This window comes from Lycium barbarum, chromosome 6 (assembly GCF_019175385.1).
Source record: "Lycium barbarum isolate Lr01 chromosome 6, ASM1917538v2, whole genome shotgun sequence".
Lineage (NCBI taxonomy): Eukaryota > Viridiplantae > Streptophyta > Magnoliopsida > Solanales > Solanaceae > Lycium > Lycium barbarum.
In genome coordinates this window covers 114,897,468-114,917,700 of record NC_083342.1, presented here as the reverse complement: position 1 = coordinate 114,917,700, position 20,233 = coordinate 114,897,468, and the positions used below count along the sequence as shown (strand labels likewise).

Here is a 20,233-nt window from a genome sequence, read left to right as displayed (position 1 = left end):
TTGGACCAAAATCGAGCACATGTTTCAGTCACAGACACGCGCCCGGCTTATGCAACTAAAATCCCAACTTCAAAACCTTCCTAAAGGCAATCTTTCCATCACAGAGTACTTTGAGATGAAGCGCGCAATTGCTGACTCTCTAGCAGAAAGCTTGTACTTTGTACAAGATGATGACTTCATCTGATTTGTTCTTAATGGCCTTAATTCTTCATTTAGCATTTTCAAGGCTGCATTCAATATGCGTTCCGGTCCTATCACTCCGGAAGAACTGTTTGGACTCCTCCTTCAAGAAGAGGAACGTTTAGCCGAAGAACTTCGCTCTACCACTGTTAACACTCACTCTGGCTCTGCTCCTTCTCATGCCCTCTTGACACACAATTCATCTTATCCAGCCTCACCCCTTAACACCAATCAGTCTTCTATTCTTGGTCCGCCCTCATTCTCTAATCACCTTACCCATAATCCTCATAATCATGCTCAATCTACAGTACCTCAACAATATTCACATTCCTCATTCTCTCGGTCCAATAATCGTCAGTCCAAGCGTCGTGTGCAATGTCAAATATGTGGCAAAAATAATCATGATGCTCGTAACTGCTATAATCGTTCCAACGAAAAAGATTTTCCACCAACAAGGCAGCCACCGTCCCGGCCAACTCCTAAACAAGCACATCTTGCTTCTCCTTCAGCTATTGTTGATCCTGCTTGGTACTTCGATTCCGATGCTACACATCATGTGACCTCCGACATGGCTAACCTCTCCTTACAGCCGACTACACCGGTAATGATGGTTTGGCGGTAGGCAATGGTATGAAACTTCCTACTTCGCACATTGGCTCATCAATTTTGTCTACACCCACTCGACCCATTTATCTTAACAATATTCTTCATGTCCCAAAAATTTCCAAGAATTTACTTAGTGTTTCTAAAATAACTCGTGATAATAATGTCCATATGGACTTTCATCCTTATGATTGTTATGTGAAGGATTTGGGAAGGAACACTTGATGATGGCCTTTACCGTCTTCAACTTTCATCACCTCATTCTCGATCTTCCCCACCTTCACATCTCTTGTTGGTTGGCACCGTCGACTGGCTCATCCAAATGAAGCTCTTCTTCGACGTCTTGTGTCTAACTTTAGGCTACCTATTTCTAATTTTGATTTTCCTAATGTTTGCGAACCTTGTCAACTAAGAAAAAGTCGACGCTTACCCTTTTCCCATTCCCATGTTTCTAGCAGTAGTCCCTTTCAATTAATTTATTCTGATGTTTGGGGACCTTCCCCTGTTCCTTCTATTAATAGATCTCGCTACTTTGTTTTATTCATTGATGATTGCGCCAAATTTATTTGGATATATTTTATGTCACATAAATAGCAAGTTTTTCAACTTTTCGCACAATTCAAATTTTTTGTTGAGACTCAGTTTGAAACTAAAATAAAATCAGTCCAAACTGATTGGGAAGGTGAGTACAGAAATATATCATCCTTTTTAAAAAATCAAGGTATTCATCATCATATCTCTTGCCCTTATACACCTCAACAAAATGGTGCATCGGAACGTCGAAATCGAATTATAATTGAAAAAGGACTCACTCTTCTTTCTCACGCTTCTCTTCCATATCAATTTTGGGAGCATGCGTTTAACACTGCTACATATACTTATCCAATATAATCATATCTTCCTCTTTTATCCTTTAAGTCGCCATATCAATTACTTTATAAGAGTTCTCCTGACTATGGTTTTCTCAAAGCATTTGGTTGCCTTTCTTATCCTTTTCTTCGACCCTACAATCATCATAAAGTTGATTTTCGATCTCTACTTTGTGTCTTTATAGGGTATAGTTCTCATCACAAAGGTTACCTTAATTTGTTACCATGTCGCGTCTTCTCGGATTTATATTACTCGCCATGTTGTGTTTGATGAAAATATTTTCCCTTATTCCTCTATGTTGCCAACCGCAAAATCCTCCTCTTCCTCGTCACATTCTAGCAACTCATCTTTTTCTTTACTTGATCAAGATTCTCCACATCTAGTGCGTTCACATTCTCTCGCACACCCTGTCGTGTCAAGGCCATTATCAAATGCTCCATTTGTATCATCTATCCCCTCATCTGAGCATACTAATCATACAAACTTACCCTCTACTACATCCCCTACAACCCCTCCACAAATAGATCATTTACCATCTACTGACCCACCTGAACATCTACCATCATCCACTGGTTCCTCTTACCCGACCACAGCTCTTTCCTATTTTTGCCCCTCAGACACCTCTCGCCATCCCATGGTTGTTCGAAGTAAAACTAATTCATTGAAACCAAAAGCTCTTATAACATCTCGCCATTCTCTTCCTCCTGATCCCTCTCACATTCCCGAACCTACAACCTATCACCAAGCCTCCAAATTTCCTGAATGGCACCATGCTATGCAGACAAAATTTTTAGCTCTTATGCGAAATAGGACATGGACATTGGTTCCCCCACCATCTAACTCTAACATTATTGGTTATAAATGGGTCTATAGGATTAAGAGGAAAGTTGATGGATCAATTGAGCGTTACAAAGCTTGCCTTGTAGCTAAGGTTTTCACCAAGAGAAGGGTGTTGATTACTTTGATACTTTCAGTCCCGTTGTTAAGCCCACAACTATCCGGCTTATCTTATCTTTAGCTGTGAAAAATAAGTGGCCCATTCGACAACTTGACATTAACAATGCATTCTTAAATGGCGATCTCTCTGTACAAGTGTTTATGGAGCAACCAAAAGGTTTTGTTGATCCTCATCGGCCGCACTTTGTATGCAAACTGAACAAGGCCTTGTATGGCCTCAAACAAGCACCACGTGCTTGGTTCAACAAGTTAAAGGTTTTTCTCATTGGCCTTGGCTTCCGCTCTTGTTTATCTGACACCTCCCTTTTTGTGCAGCAAGCTTCTGAGCATACAACATATATTCTTGTTTATGTGGATGATCTTATTATAACTGGCAACAATAGTAATTTCATTACTACATTCATTCACTCTCTTGATCAACAGTTCTCCCTTAAAGATCTTGGCTCCTTAAATTATTTTCTTGGTATTGAAGCATCTCCAACATCAAAAGGGATTCTTTTATCTCAAGGCAAGTACATCCGTGACTTACTTCGCCGAACCAACATGGCTGATGCTAAACCAATTTCTAGTCCGGCTGAACCTGGATCTAGACTTACTCTTTCTGGTGATCCCTTTCCTGATGCTCATTTATACCGTAGTGTTGTTGGTGCCCTTCAATATGTTACCATCAGTAGGCTAGAAATATCCTACGCAGTCAATCGAGTATGTCAATTTATGCAATCACCTACCATTACTCATTGGTCAGCTGTCAAACGCATACTTCGATATCTAAAAGGATCCATTAATGATGGTCTCTTACTACGACCTATGTCTGATTCTAGCCTTGTGGCTTTCTCGGATGCTGGTTGGATCTCTGACCTTGATGATAGTCGCTCTCAACATGGTTTTGCACTATTTTATGGCGGTAACTTGATCAGTTGGTCTTCCCGAAAACAAAAGGCAGTAGCCCGCTCAAGCACTGAAGCCGAGTATTGTGCTTTAGCCTTTGCAACTACTGAATTAATTTGGGTGCAACAACTTATCAGTGAGCTACGTGCTCCTCTCACTTCACCTCCCATAGTTCTTTGTGATAATCTCAGTGCACAGTTTTTTATCTCGGAATCCTGTATCCATCAACGGTCAAAACATATCTGTCTTGATTATCACTTTGTACGTGAGAAGGTTGAAGATCAATCTTTAGTGGTTCGCTATGTTTCATCTCAAAATCAAATAGCAAATATTTTTACTAAAGCTGTTGGAACAACTCGATTCCTCAACCTTCCATCCAAGCTCATGGTTCGATCCCGAACATGATCTTGCAGGGGGCTATTAGAGTGTATCATCTGTTTTGAATTCACATTGTAGTCTATCTAGAACTCTATTGTTGTAGCTTATCCATTGTAACAAAAGGATTACTCTTCCTTTAGAATAGGTATTAGATAAGGATTTCAAAATTTTATATTTATCTTCAAAGATGTACAGAATCTATATAAACTAGAATAAGAATAGCAGAAGTACAATCTGCTCTTATTTTCCCAAACTCTTTCTCATTCTTAATCTTCATAGAGCCTTATAGCAGGTTTTTGATGCAGAGTCACAAATGCTAGAACAAGCTTGATGTACCATAAGGGTAATATAGAAGTTAATAAGCTACTTAAAAAAATTATAAAAGTAGAAAAAAGTGAGAAGAATGAAGATCGTATTGGCCCAAGGGTTTCACATTCATCTCTTTGAGTTTTTTTTTTTTTTTTTTTTTTGAAATTCATCTCTTTGAGTTAACAAAACTCGAGTTTAATTTTTAATCAAGTAAAAGAATAGTAATCCTGTGTTTAATTTCGCTTTGCAGACTACGGATGATTACAAAAAAGAGGACTGGGAAGGTTAAAGATTTGGTTGACCAAAACTGTGTGAAGATTCAAACTCGTATGTAAATAAACTAAGATTTTGGATCTTAGGAATGATCTAAGGACTTCTTGGAATAAATAAAGATCTCAAGTGTTACAATAATGGAACATTGTAATGCATTACTTTTTTTTTTAACTGTTTATTTTTACCAATATATACTTTGAGGTCTTAAGCTATTAGCCGAGGGTCTTTCGGAAACAGCCGCTCTACCTTTCAAGACGGGGGTTAGGTCTGCGTACACTCTATTCTCTTCAGACTCCACATGATGGGATTATACTGGGCTTCTTGTTGTTGTGGTTGTAGTTGTTGTTGTTGTTGAGGTCTTAAGCTATTAGCAGAAAGTGATCTGTTGTTGGGTAAACGAGCTTTATGTATTATTGTAGAAGCACATGCATATACCTTGTCGCTGGATATATTCTACCTTGGTACAATAAATTGTGTTATTGGGTTGGGGCACAACTTGAATATTTAACTCGTTTGGGGTGAATGGATAGATCAGTGAACACGACAGGAGTATTAATTCTTAAGTCCAATCAACGAAATATCAAAGGATTAATATTAAATTTCAACTTCCTTTTTTAATAAATGGTGAATGCAGAATATGTTTGCATCACAGCCTACAAATCATTAGTTGTCACTCTGTGCAATTGTACTAGAAAATGTTTAGACATCAAAGTCAACCAATTCGACATTGTGAGGTAGGTTTGATCAATATATGAAGTTTAATACTATCTAAAATATAAAAAAGGGAGAACTATGTGTCGTGTGGAGGGGTTTGGCGTTACCCATTACCTGTATTCTTCTTCAAAGAAATTCACCTAATACGTATAAATAATTTACCAGAACCCAGTTATATACTTTTGCTAAAATCCAGAACCGATAAACTCAAACTTCTGACTCTGCCTCCACTTATCATAAAAAATAGTTTGATGTATCATTGACCCTTTTTCTGCACTATATAATAGGCCACTTCGTGTTTACTCCATTTGGAAGAGGTAGTTCTAAAAAAGTGATTCAAATTTATACAACAGGACCTTACAAGTTGATATTTTTCCTATCAGCACACTTATCAGAATGAACTGGTGGTGGTCAAGATCTGTCAATACGCCACGGGTAAGAACAAATTGACCAGATAATATCAGAAAAAAACTCCATTTTCCAACTTCTCTAATTTCCATCTGCTATAATAATTAGTGTTTAAATTTTCTAGATCAAACATTCACAAGTTGAGTACTGTGTAACACATCAAAGCTACCAAAATGTTGGCCTGGTCATTGGAGTCACTGGTGTAGTTGGCAACAGCTTGGCCGAAACACTCTCATCCACTGACACCCCAGGCGGTCCATGGAAAGTATATGGTGTATCGCGACGGGGTCCACTAGTCTGCAATACTGCTAAAGTCATATATATTCAGTGCGACGTCTCCTTAGCAACTGACACACAAGCCAAGTTATCGACCCTGGAAGATGTGACACACATCTTCTGGGTGACTTCAGCTTTTGACCTTTCCTCAGCCAAATGTTGCGAAATAAATGGAGCCATGATTTGCAATGTCCTCCGTGCTGTCATCCCAAATGCACCCAATTTACGCCACATCTGTCTTCAGACGGGCGCAATGCATTATATGGCTGTACACAGATCAATTGATGGGAAACTTCGTGTTATCTCCCACGATCCACCTTTCACTGAAGACATGGATAGATTGGAAAACATTCACAACTTTTATTACGCGTTAGAAGATGTACTACTCGATGAGGTCTCTAGAAAAAAAAGCATAACATGGTCCGTCCACAGGCCTGATACAATTTTCGGGTTTTCACCACATAGCACATTGAACATTGTTGGAACACTTTGCGTGTATGCAACAATATGCAAATACGAAAACATTCCGCTGAAATTTCCAGGAACGAAAGCCGTTTGGGATAGTTACTCTAACGCATCAGATGCAAATTTGGTGGCAGAGCATCAAATTTGGGCAGCACTTTGTCAACAGGGGAAAAACAAAGCATTTAACATTACCAACGGCGATGTGTTCAAATGGAAGCATTTGTGGAAGGTGTTGGCAAAAAAGATCGGAGTAGAATATGTGGGATTCGATGAGGCCAAGAAGATTATTTCATTGTCTGAAATGATGAAGTACAAGGGGCCTGTGTGGGATAAGATTGTGAGAGACAATAACTTGATTTCCACAACGTTGGAACAGGTTGGCTTGTGGGGATTTGCAGATATGTTACTGGCTGGAGGGACTAGTAGGTTGAGCAGCATAAATCGCAGCAAAGAGAATGGTTTCATTGGCTTCAGGAATTCCACCAATTCCTTCATTTACTGGATACAGAAGGCAAAAGATAATAGATTAATTCCATGAACTTTGTACTTTTACTTTATCATTTAATAAAGTTTTGCACACCAGCAGTGTAAAGATTCTTTACACTTAACGTGTTAATGTAATAGGTCACTTCCCTTATTTTCTCGGTTACTAGTTCATATTTCAATAAACAAATACTCACAATGATCAAATGATGTGATAGTGTATTTGAATTATACTCTCTTAGTTTGTTTAGAAGAGAGTTCCTTTATGGAACATATCTCCCTCAGCGTTAGGCTATTTTTGAAATCTTACATTGCTGATCTAACTCATGTAAAGAATGACCTCTGTGCATTCTCAGTAGGAACTTTTGTAAATCCCCCTTCATATTCAATAAAATGTCTATGCCCTAAGGTGTAGGGATGGAAAATTGATATAAAAGAAAAAGTTTGTTAATTTATTAAGTGCTTAAAGATGCTGGACTAAATTCAATGAAATACTAGCAGGGACGAATTGAAAGACGAAATTAGAGTTTATGTGTCATGTTCATTTCCCCTTTATGTCAAACCCTCTCCCATTTTAGGCGGAGAGGTTTGATATCCATGAGTACAATTCAAAAATATTAGAACCCCAAAAAATAGCCCTTATATACTACTCTCAATACAATATTAATATGGGTTACTATTTGGCTTTTTGATATTAGTGATTTCGCAATCGTAAAAAGAGGGTAGAGAAGATACCGAATAAAGTTTACAAGACAACGCTTGCCTAATCTACGGGAAATAATTGAGCAGTGCAAACATTTAAAAGCTCAAGGTTTGAAAGTTGGCTCAGGCCTCAGGGTGTCACGCAATTAATAAATGTGTTGGCTTAAAAGTTAACAAAAAGAAAGCATCGAAGAAATCAAACTTCCAATTTTCAACTTTTCCAATCTGTTGGCTGCGAATTGCCCTTCTTTTGGGGGTGGTCTTTAACTTTTGCCCCTTAAATTGATGGTCTTTAACTTCCTTTGCCGGGGAGGGTAGACTTTGCCTTGAGGCATATATTTTATTTTATTTGTTTTTTAAGGTAAACTTTTAGTTATGCCTTAAGGAAAAGTTTCGCCTTATGAGACATACTTTTAGTTATGCCTTAATTAAAAGTGTGTCCCATAAGACATAACTAAAAGTTTGTCCCATAAGGCATAACTGCCTTATGGGGCAGACTTTTAGTTATGCCGGATCCGGCATAACTTTAGTTTTTCCTTAAGGAGTGTATGCCAGATCCTGCATACACGGCCCCCAGCATTGACTTGCGAAATTATTTTTTTATTTTATGCCTGAGCGGGAGTTCGAACTCAGAACCTCACGTATTCACCCACCTTTTCAAGCGAGGGGCAAAATTTAAAGACCAACCCAGAAGAAGGGCAATCCGCTCAAAAAATGTATAAGTTTCTAGTTCTTACTTTTAAAACGGATAACCTCTTGGTAGTAAACACTTACACCCTTGGTGAGCCTCAATCTACTATTATCCGAATTAGCTGGGTCTATGATCACCAGTAAAGGTTAATTTGTATAAATAGGATCACTATCAATTACAATATATACCTTCCATGTATAGCTCTAATTATGTTTGATTGATTAGGAGGTAAATCACATACAATTAGCCTAGAACCTGTTACATATAATTAGCCTAGAATCTTGCATTAATTGTATTTACCATGTATAGGTTTCTTTGTAACCTTATAAGGAGATGATCTCCTTCATTTTCAATATTGTTAGAACCCGTATTTTTGTACAGTGGAATAATCCGGATTTATTTATGATAAGCTAAGGACAAAAATTATTTTGGGATTCTTGACATTCGAATTTATTTTGAGATATAAGTTGTGCATGAATTTATTGGTATGGAACAATTAGGAAAATTTGGGACCAAAAGTGAAAAATTGGAAGAAGAAAATCATCCACAACTTCCATGGTTGGCCCACACAATTTTGTGTCATCTTTTAATTGGGACAACACATTAATGTGGGCCAAGGGATATTGTACACTCTTTATATTAGATAAAAGATGACTTCTAGTCATTATTCTTCATTCACCACACTTGGAAAAAAAAAGGGGCAAAGCTGAAAACCTCCAAGGAGGCTCACGGCCAGCAGCAACAAAGATCAACTTCCATTTCTTGTCCTCCAAAAATTATTTTGATGATGTAAACCCACTATATTGAGGTCCCTAAGTAGCGTGGAAGCATCGTTGGAGCGATCAACCCATTATTTTCATCTTTTGGAAACCCTAGGCTATTGGAAAGTTGAAGAAGGAAGGTAAGCATTCATTATGTTTTTGTGTTATGAAGGTTATATTCATGTTGTAGTATCTTATAGTGGTTGGAAATCATGAAATATAGTATGATTGGAAGTGGGTTGTGTGATGGGTGTGCTAGCCGTGTAAATGGGTATTGTGATTGGGTTGTTGAATAAATTCCTTGTAGCATGTTAAATTGTTGTAGTGTGTAGGATGGCTAAGAATCATCAACATATGTATATGTGTAGTGTTGGTCGAAATGGGTCATATTATATGACAATGAACGAATGAATATCGCTTAATGTTTTAGTTATCGTCATTGTGAATTCTATGTTGGAAATGAATGTCTAATGACTCAAATTGATGTTGTAGTTGTTGTGAACTGATTTGGAGATCATTGTACATTTAATGTATTTTGTATATTGATGAAAATAGCATTGTTAGAATGTGAATTGTGGGTACAAATCATGATTCGAAAATGAAGGAAAGGTTATAGGGGTGTCTCGGGTTTAGGGGCTGAATTCGGCCAAGTTGGAGAAAATTTGGATTGTTGGGAATGTTGTATGAATTGCTTAGAACGTCCTTAAATATTGTTGGTATGGGTTCGGGTTAGTATGTGAATGTATAAGCGTCGACGTTGGCTTGAATGCAAGTCATCAAAGTGAATTTATGTAAGTTGTTGAATGATGGAAAAGAAAGCTATTATTGTTGTATTGCTTTCCGGATTGGTTGTTGATGTTGCTAGGTTGGTTATTGTTGTTGTTGTTGATTATTTTGGCCGAGTTAAATTCTCGGGGTGGCCTATTTACAGGGGAAATGCTGCCCAAATTTCTGTAGAATTAAGGGCAAATTTGAAATTTAATGCCCCAAAAGTCTTTAGCTAATGTTTGGCATTTTATGGCTTGTTTGTAGACCTTGGGCAGCCCGAATCATAGGTTGGATTTAGCTTGAGTTTGGATCGTATTGGAGAGCGTTTGAGGTATGTAAAGTAATCCTCCTTCTTCGGCATGCCTTAGTTAAAATAGGCTATGATATAAGCCTCGAGGAAACTCTATTCTCACAATCCGAGCATGTTTATGAATCGCATTTGTTCTTTGGCATCCTTGCCTTGTCATGGCAAAACATTGATCCTTATGTTCTTGGAATCCATAATTTGTAAAGATTACATGAAAGCTGATTTTTGTTTTAAAGTTCATTCTTTAGCGATTTCAAAACTTCAAACGCCCATAATTTCCTCAGAAAAGCTCGGATTGCTTTGAAATTTTCGTAGGAGTTTGTATGATATAAAATGAGTATGTTTTTCATAGGCGGGCTCAGTTCGGGTCTATACTCGTCCGTGGGTCCCGCGACGCCCTTTATGTAAATTCGACAACTTTGAATCAAAAAGTGATAATTATCATTCCGATTTCGAATATGACTATTTTACTTATCCTTCGGATTTATAATAATGATTTTATGCATATGATTCCTCACTACTCCGCTCGTGCCTACTATGATATCGTTCGCCGGTTCCCGGGCCGGTTCTGTTGTCGTGCGCTTTTTGATACATTCCGGTGATATGCTGTGTTTATGGTTCACCGTGCTCCTCGCTCGAGGGCCGGGTTCCACTTATGTTTGGCGTTATGCTGTGTTTGGCGTTATGCTGTGTTGTGATGTGTGACGGGGATTCGGAGATTTGAAACTTTCTGGTGTTATGCTGTGTTGTGGCGCCATCGACATGCGGGCGACCACATTTTCCAGTGCCCTATGCATAATTTATACTTTGGAAATAAACATTTTGATATGTATTATTTTCTATATATCTGATTCGATTATTATTCAGATTTATTTCTGTACCTTCTGCTTTGCATACTCAGTACATATTTCGTACTGACCCCCTTCTCCGGGGGCTGCGTTTCATGCCCGCAGGTACAGACGCACAGCCTGGTGATCCACCTGTTTAGGACACCCTTTCTGCTATTCGGAGTGCTCCTCTCTTTCCGGAGCTTATACTTTTGGTATATATATTTATTAGTGCATTTGTATATATTCGTTCATGGGTACGGCGGGGCCCTGTCCCGTCATATGATTCTGTCGGTCTGTTTAGAGGTCTGTGGACATGTTTGTGGGTTAGGGTCTTTCTGTATGAATGTATGTACATGTCGTTTGGGCGATCCCATACGCTGAGGCGGCCGGTCCGCATATGTTGTTTGGGCGACCCTATACGCCGAGGCGGCCGGTCCGCATATGTTTATATATTGCTTGGTTAGCCCTGTGTGGCTTTCGTTGGTATTTTCTGCGTGCAGGGTATATTGGATAGTCCGTAAAACAAAGGAAACTCTGCCGAAATTTTTCTGGAAATTACCTAAATTTGAAATAAAGCCTTGTCGGCTTCCGCCATATACTAGAATGAGTTGATAGAATTTGAGATAATATTTAATAGATGGGTTCGGGTGCCCAGATCGGGCACTAGTCACGGCCTACGGGGCTGGGTCGTGACAAATATACAAAAAATCAAGGTTTTTCCCTTGTTCATATGGTATCAGCTGTAAAAGCCTTTTAGTTTTTTCTTTTTTTGTTTCTCCTTTGTCTCGAGTGATTTGTTTTTCTTCCCAGTCCATTCCAGTGGATTCACATCAGCAACGTCCAGTTATGAAACTTGACGGAAAGAACTATTTTTGGTGGGCTTCGTATTTTCGTAATTTTCTTGAGAGCAAAGAGCTTGGGGTTCATGTCACCTCATCTAAACCAGCAGTCACGACTGACAATTCTGCAGTCATCTCCAAATGGTGTGTGTCTGATGCAAAGGTACGTACCTGGATCATAGAGTCCGTCGAAAACTCCATTGCTCTCAATCTCAGTCATATGTCCTCTGCTCGTGCGATGTGGCACTACCTACCATGGATCTATCAACGTAGTAATGATACACGGATGTATCAAGTGGAACAGTCTCTTACCGTTCTTTCTCAAGAGAACGCTAGCATTTAAGAATTTTATTCCTCCATCATGTTGATTTAGAATGAGATGGATATGATTGATGAAACAAACATCCTAGAAGCGACGCTGGACACGTTCCTTACCCTGCGTCAGAAATCTCATTGTCGCACGTTCCTTATGAAACTACGACTTGAGTTTGAACGTATTTGGGTCTCCATTCTCAACTGCAACTCCACCTCATTGCTTGATAACGTCCTTGCTGATCTTCTTGCCGAATAGACTCGCCTTGCCTCTCTATCCTCTCAGAATCCCTCTTCTGATTCCTTTAGTGCTTATAAAGGAAAATATCGTGACTTGTCTATTATCGAGTACTTCAACTGTCATGAGAAGGGTCATTATGCTTCTCATTGCTGCAACCAGAGAGGGTCCACCACCAAACTGTTTTGTCGCTATAGCAAGAAAGATGGCCATCTGATCATCGATTGCCCGATTCGTCCATCACATTCTGGTCATTCGACCACTCCCACTGCCTTTACCACTGTTGTTGATCCTCCTCTAGTGGTTCCTCCTCTTCTATACCTACCGACTTCGTCCAACAACTTATCCACGGTCTTCATGCTGCAGGTTTTGGTAAGCCTAAGTCGAGTACTCCTTGGATTATAGATTCGGGTGCCACTCATCACATGACATGTGACTTGAAAACCTTTGCTTCCTCCCAGCCTTGTTCCCTCTTTGGCACTATCATTGTTGCCGATTAACTTGATTTCTGTTAATCAGCTTGTTAACCAACATTGCTTAGTTTCTTTCTCACTTAATGGTTATCTTATTCAGGATCTGCAAACCGAAAAGGTGATTGATCGAGGCCGTAGACGAGGGGAACTCTTCATCTTGGATTTGGCCTCATTTTTCGACTCTCACAAGTGTTTCCTTGCTCCGTCTTCTTAAGAGATTGCGTCAACCAATGCTCTTTAGAAACTATGGCATAGGCGGTTGGGACATTCTCATACTCAGAATCTCAAGTCTTTGTTTTCCTCTGGCGATTTGTTGTCTACAATTGATTTTAAGAATAATGTTAGTATTGATTGTGAATCATGTGCTCGTGCGAAATCACATTTGTTGCCATTTAATAAAAGCATTCTTCATACCACCTCTCAATTTGAACTTATTCACTATGATGTTTGGGGTCCTCCGAGCTCCAAGTCGCTCTCTGGCAATTCTTATTATGGTATATTTGTGGATGATGTATCTCAGTTTACATGGGTCTATTTTCTTCAACACAAGTCAGAGGTGTTCAGGGTCTTTACGTATTTTAATGCCATGGTCCGAACTCAATTTGAGAAAAACATAAGATTCTTCACACAGACTCGGGCGGTGAATACACTTCCAAAGATTTTGAGCATTTCTTAGCTACTGAAGGTGTTATTCATTAGAAAGCCTATCCTTACCAGTCTCAGCAAAATGGGGTTGCCGAGCAGAAGCATCGCCATATTATGGAAATTGCCCGTGCACTTCGACTCCATGCCAATTTGCCACAGTTATTTTGGGCTGACGGTGTCCACACGGCGGTCTACCTCATTAATCGGATGCCCACTACGGTTCTCCAAAATCAGTCTCCTATGCAGAAGTTTCTTGGTACTAAGCCTTCGTACGACACTCTGTGTGTGTTTGGATGTACGTGTTATGTGCTTATTCCAAGATCTGAGTACTCCAAAATTGATGCCAAGTTTGTCAAATGCATTTTTTCGGATATTCTGACACTCAAAAAGGTTATCGTTGCTATGATTGGGATGCCAAACGGACGAGGATATCACGCAGCGTTCTCTTCTTTGAGGACTCGTTCTACTTTCGCTGGACTAAAAAAATCGACATATGTCATTGTTCGCTCGAATCCCATATCATCCTACTTTGATGATGCGCTTGATCCTTATACGAGTGTTCCCTTGGCTATTGCTTCTCCTTCGCCATCTCCAGAACCAGGTATCCCATCTTCTTCTCATATTTTACCCTCTTCCAAACCACTACACAGTGTAACCACTACCCGATCTGGTCGAGTCAGTAAGCCCCCTTCCCGATTATCTCTGTTATCTTCACTTGATCACATTTCTATTCCTAGATCTTATAAACAAGTATCTGATAGTAAAGAATGGACATTGACTATGCAAACTGAACTTGATGCCCTGGCTCGAAATCATATGTGGGATCTGGTTCCTGGCCCATCGGATCAAATTGTGGTTGGGTGTAAACGGGTCTACACTCTGAAGCAAAAATTCGAGGGTACATTGGATCGATATAAAGCTCGCTTGGTGGCGCAAGGTTTTAAGCAAGAGTATGGGATTGATTATGAGGAAACTTTTGCTCCTGTGGCTAAAATGACTATTGTTCGTACATTGCTGGCTGTCACGACTGTTCGACAATGTGAAATCTCACAGATGGACGTCACTAATGCCTTTCTCAATGGTGAGATATCTGAGACTGTGTATATGAAGCCTCCTCCGGGCTTATCCACCTTTCCATCCATGGTATGCAAACTGCGAAAGGCCCTTTATGGCTTGGAGAAAGCTCCGCGTGCTTGGTTCTCCAAGTTGAAGTATGTTTTTTTGCAAGGTAGTTGTCGACAAAGCCACAATGATTATTCTCTATTTATTTCACCCTCGACACGAGGGACGATTTTTGTGCTAATCTACGTCGATGATCTCTTGATTACCGGGGTTGATATCGAAGGCATTTTGCAACTTAAGGGTATGTTACAATCTTCGTTTCAAATAAAGGACTTGTGGCACGCATCTTACTTTCTTGGCTCGGAAATCTCTCGCAATGATGGTGGCCACTTCCTCTACCAAAGAAATTTTAGGCATGGCTCACCTGACGGATGCGACCACTGTTGACACACCTATGGAGCAGAACGCTCATTATTCTAAGACTGACGGGGAACCTCTCTCGAACCCGACCCTTAATCGACGTCTTGTTGGAAGCTTGGTCTATTTAACTATTACTCGACCTGACATTGCTCATGCTATTCATATTCTCAGTCAGTTTGCGTCTGAGCCTCGACGCCTTCATTTTATGGCGGTTCATCTCCTTCTCTGTTATCCTCGTTTGACTGCGATCATGAGCCTTCATTATAGTCGTTACTCACATACTCTTTTACGTGCCTTTTCAGAAGCTGATTATGGTGGTTGCCTTGACACTTATCGTTCGACCACTGGGTATTGTGTTTTTCTTGGAAACTCCTTCCTGTCTTGGAAGTCGAAGAAACAAGCGACTGTGTCCAAATCATCGACCGAAGCAAAATATCGTGCCATGTCGACTACTTGCAGTGAGGTTGTTTGGTAGCGCCATTTGTTAGCTGATTTTGGTATCCACTCTTCCTCTCCCACACCTATGTACTGTGACAATGAAAGTGCTCTCAAGATTTCCACTAATCTTGTTTTTCATGAACGAACCAAGCATATCGAGATTGACTGTCATTTCATTCAGGAAAAATTTGATGACAGTCTTATTTCTGTTCCTCACGTTGCGCCGAGAGATCAACTAGCGGACTTCTTCACCAAGTCTCAAACGAAGAAGTGGCATGAGTTCTTTATTAGCAAACTGTTGGTTGACCACTATCAGTTTGAAGGGGGGGGGGGGGGGAGGGGTGTGTGTTAATCACTATAAAATACAATATATATACCTTCCATGTATAGCTCTAATTATGTTAGATTGATTAGGAGGTAAATCGCATACAATTAGCCTAGAATCTGTTACATATAATTAGCCTAGAATCTTTCTTTAATTGTATTTAACATGTATAGGTTTCTTTGTAACCTTATAAGGAGATGATCTCCTTCATTTTCAATATAGAGAAAATCAAGGTTTTTCCCTTGTTCATATATTCCGTGTCATGTTTAAATTTAAACTCGTTAAAGTAAGTTTTGCAAAAATAGCTTGTGAGTCAGACCTTGGAGTTTGCGGGTCACAACTGGCCGCAAGTCCTCACGGATTGCTAGAAGTTCGGATGGATGGATAAAGACTTTTCTTGCCACAAGTCTTGCCGGATCGTTAAGACGTTAGCACAATTTGTGTCATAAGGACAAATTGTTCATAAATTTTGATGGATAGTCGGAATTGCTGATGGATGCGTGTCTTATCACACATTGTGACTCATTATGAATAATCAATGTTGGAATTTCCACTGAGTGTGGACTAACATTAAATTAATTATTGCGGTTTACAAAACGGGCTAAATAAATATAGAATTCCTTGTTGGGCCGTCTATATATTGAATTCCTTGTTGGGCCTGAACCACTTATTGGTGTGGACTGATAGTAGTGTAGGCCCTGTTGATTGTTGAAGATCTAATAAAGCCTATTATAGGGAGACCCATTAGGTCAAGGCTTTATGCTTATAAATATATGGCTAGGACCCTCTCATTTCCTCAACCTTCAGTAGGGTGTCAATGGTTCGGTTGGTATTTTGCAAAAAAATATATCGTATCAATTTTTTGGTTACTCTATTATATTATATAACCAAAATTAAACCTTTTAAAACTATCCCAATCATATCGTTTTTTCTTCGATGTCGGTACAGTTCGGTTAATTTTTCGATATTTTTTAAATATCAACAAATACAATACACGACGATATCATCAACTACTCCAGAAAAATAAAAGGTTTGTTTTCTCCTCCTCTTATTTTTGTTCCCTCTATATTTTTTTAAAATTTTTGAAGATCTTATCTAATTAGCAATGGTAGCATCCATATGTAACTTCATAATGCAAATTCCTAAACTAAAAATTTAATACAATAACCCTTTCCCACCGCACTAGAACTTATATGAAAATTAATTTATGTAGTTTTTGTTTTCAATAATTTTTTATCATAAAAATATTCTTAAACACCAATTATCATGTCTTGATACAATCATTGGCTTGCTGCCTTGAGGGCTGCTTATCGGGCGGATCAGACGAATAGTTGTTTTACCCTATTTCAACCACATCCCGGTAATTCCGGGGTTAATTAAAGTTAAGAGTCGCCACCTAATTATTTATAGTGTATTAGGGCACCTAAAGTTAATTGAAGTAATTTTTAAATTTGATTTTAAAGTCTACGAAAGCAAAAAGATTCTAGGTACGGGTTCAACTAACCTAGAGGGAAGGTATTAGGCATCCTCTAAGTTCCATTAATAATGGTTAACCGACCGGACTTAAGTGAATTAATTAGGCTAAGTGTAGGTATAATATTTAAAATATTTAAGAAGATATCTTTATAAGTATTGCTAAAGTTATGGATAGATGTATAAGAATGCTATTTAAAATAAGGCTGGTGGAAAATAATAATTTGCATAAAAAGAGTTTAGTTGTAAATAAACTGAAGAAAGTGTGCAACGTTTTATAAATATTTGTGAAAAATAAGTTATACCAACCTATAAATTAAAAGAGTTATTGTGAGATTAATATTGATAAAATTTAAAAGATTTTATAGAAAGACTATCAGTTCAATATAAACTGTGCAAAGTTGTTTTAACAAGTACGTTTTTCAAATGTTGGAAAGGAGCTACAGTGGAACAGTCATCTATGAAAACTAGTTCATTTTTCTTATTTCTCAAAAACAAGCTAACGTTAGTATGTAAAATTTATGATGCTTTGGAAAACATATCTTTCCTTTTTAACTAAAAATGCCAAACTTACGAGGAACAACTAAGCTCACTTGATTTAAGACCCAAATTGCTAATTAAGACATCCTAATATAAAATAGGCTCGGTCAAACATAAGCAACTAAGTATTTATCCTGATCACATAGTTAGGCAAAATGTTAGTCACACCAACATATAAACAAACATCGGAATATAGAACTAAAATGACTAAAGCCATATTTGGCTTCCATAAAAGAGTGAAGTTTTCAGTGGTTCGCCGTTTGGCTAGCCACCCTCTTTGCTTTCTGTTCGGATGAATATCGAGAGAATGAGAGCTGAATAGGAATGCGTGTTCAAGGTCCAATTGCCGCATAGTCTCAAAGCGAGATTGTTCGGATAATTAGTCTTTGTGGAGACTCCATTTCGCTCCGAAGTGTACATGTAAAAGAAAGAAAAATAAAGATTAATAACAAGGTAATTTACAAAAAAGGATATTGAAGTCTAAAACGCACACTTAAGATGAATTTAATGTAACTACATAAGTACTGATTTCACACCACACAGTCCAACCCGGGTTATAATTTAAAGTCAGAGACAGTAAGCCCACATCCAGATTTGGACGTCCACAAAGAAGGGAAGAAAAAGAGGCGAGACACAAAGCAACAAAGCTACACGTATTTTCAATGAGCAGGCCCAACAAGTTATATAAAGAGTAATTGAATGGGCCAGGCATATACTCTATTCAGCGGCCCAATTGCCTAGGAAATATAAACAGAGCCCAAAGTTTCCAAGGCTCAAGCGACCACCTTACTAGCAGGATGGTATACCCCCTTATACACTAAATAACCAACTGATATACATCCAAATGGGTATGAAACTGAATGTCTCGAGCCTACCAACCTTTGACACTCCACAGAAGTCAGTCATACCAAATAGAAACAAACAGAAGGGAAATCATACTGAGGTATTTAAACTAAAGAAAATCATGTATACGGTTGTACACAAAACCAAAACAGAACCAGCCCGCGACACCAACTAAGATTAAATGATTCCAATTGCAGCCCATGATTTAAGGAAACAGAACATGTTCAATGAAAAATAAGGAACTTGAATAGAGAATGACACTGTGTTGGAAATACAAATGATTTAATACTTTGCAAATAGAAGACGCCTCCAAGCAGTAATCAATTCAAAGCAGATAAACTCTATTTAACCAACCAAGCAAAAAATGCAACAAGCTATATCATACGGACAACCCCCAACAACTCTTATCACAAAAAAAAAGTCCATGGACGTAACAGTTGAAGCTAAACCGAGTTCATCGTTATTTCGAATAAGCAAACAGTCATACAATATGCATTGGATATTTGTCATTTTTTTTTCAAACAGCCACAGGAAATGCGAAATGTGCTAATAAATACTGTTAGTCACGGCCTAGACAGGTTTCTCTCAACTATGAACAGGTCCTGGTCAGTTTACAGAACATATTTTATGCCACTTAGTCTCAACTGGGCATAGCCTTAGGTTTAGATAGACTTATACTAACCTATATGCAGCTAAGCGTCAAATCTTAACAATGCGATCATACAAAGACAACCAAATATTTTGAAGCAAATATCATTTCGACTCCAACAAAATGAACACACACCTGGTACTGACTAGACTTAGACACAAATATAGAACCAATTGATACCTAAAACATGATCTCTAACTTGAAAGAAATTCTTTAAAGAACACATTTGTCACTACACGAATCACAAGCTAAACTGAAATTAACCCGACTGAAACAACAACATACACGAACACATCAGACACTTTAGGTTCGAAAATAAAAAAAATACGCTGACCTTTTGTGGGTGCAGTGAACTGGGCGTCGAGGCTCCGATCTACACTCGAACACGACGAATCCCAATCTCGGATAGAATTAACTAAAGTTTCAAACCGCAAAGTGAAAATAGAGTAATATGTGGTTGTTCTTTTCTTTTTAGAGTGAGGTTCTTGCTGTTGAAAGAACTTTGTTTATCTCCAAACGATTTTCAAAAAATCCCCCCCCCCCCCCCCCCATTCGGCTAGAACTAGAGATGTATTTATAAGTGACGCTCAAACTCTAGGGTTTCGTTTGGGCGAGATTTCAATGTGAATAGTTGTTTGAATTTTAAACGAAATCGTTTGTCAATATTTAGATCGAAGAAAAGTAACTTGTCCTCTTGCCCTTAATTGTTGAAGATAAGAGAGAGAGAAGTTTGTGAACGTTGAGATAAAGAGAGAGGAGAGATTCGTATGAAAATAGCACGGCAAAGTCCTGCCATGGCTGAGAAAGATTCAGACATTTCCTTGAAATGGAAGGAGGAAGAAGACGACAAGAGGCGCGTCTGAGTTGGAGAGAAAAGCTTGGTTTTGGTTTAAAATAGAGGAGGAAAGCAGAATGTATTGCACGAAAAGGGGTCTGTTTAGGATCTGCCATTGTTGTGGGAGCATGACCTCTTGCTTGAAAGAGGAAAGATGATGATGAAGTGTGCGGCTAGGTCTAGGATTTCAACTGATAAAAATAAATGGGCCGGGTCGGGTAGGAAGTGGTGTGGGCTGGATCGGGTAGAGGGTTATTTCAATTGGGCTGGCGGATTGA

General features: G+C 38.8%; 1 protein-coding gene and 1 long non-coding RNA gene across 2 annotated transcripts; both read left to right on the top strand.

Moving 5' to 3' along the window:
• Positions 1-5,507: 5,507 nt before the first annotated feature.
• LOC132600015 ((S)-8-oxocitronellyl enol synthase CYC2-like) lies at positions 5,508-6,896 on the top strand. Its single transcript, XM_060313152.1, has 2 exons — positions 5,508-5,607; positions 5,705-6,896. The coding sequence occupies exons 1-2, from the start codon at positions 5,569-5,571 to the stop codon at positions 6,857-6,859; spliced, it is 1,194 nt and encodes a 397-aa protein (XP_060169135.1). The 5' UTR covers positions 5,508-5,568; the 3' UTR covers positions 6,860-6,896.
• A 1,756-nt stretch (positions 6,897-8,652) lies between these two features.
• Positions 8,653-11,429, top strand: LOC132600013 (uncharacterized). Its single transcript, XR_009567102.1, has 3 exons — positions 8,653-9,098; positions 9,991-10,057; positions 10,987-11,429. It is a non-coding gene; the product is annotated as an uncharacterized LOC132600013 (long non-coding RNA).
• The last annotated feature ends 8,804 nt before the right edge of the window (positions 11,430-20,233 follow it).

Coding starts and splice junctions, on each gene's coding strand:
- LOC132600015 (XM_060313152.1), top strand. CDS start 5,569: ATGAACTGGTGGTGGTCAAGATCTGTCAATACGCCACGG. Junction 5,608..5,704: donor GATCTGTCAATACGCCACGG/GTAAGAACAAAT, acceptor TAAATTTTCTAG/ATCAAACATTCACAAGTTGA.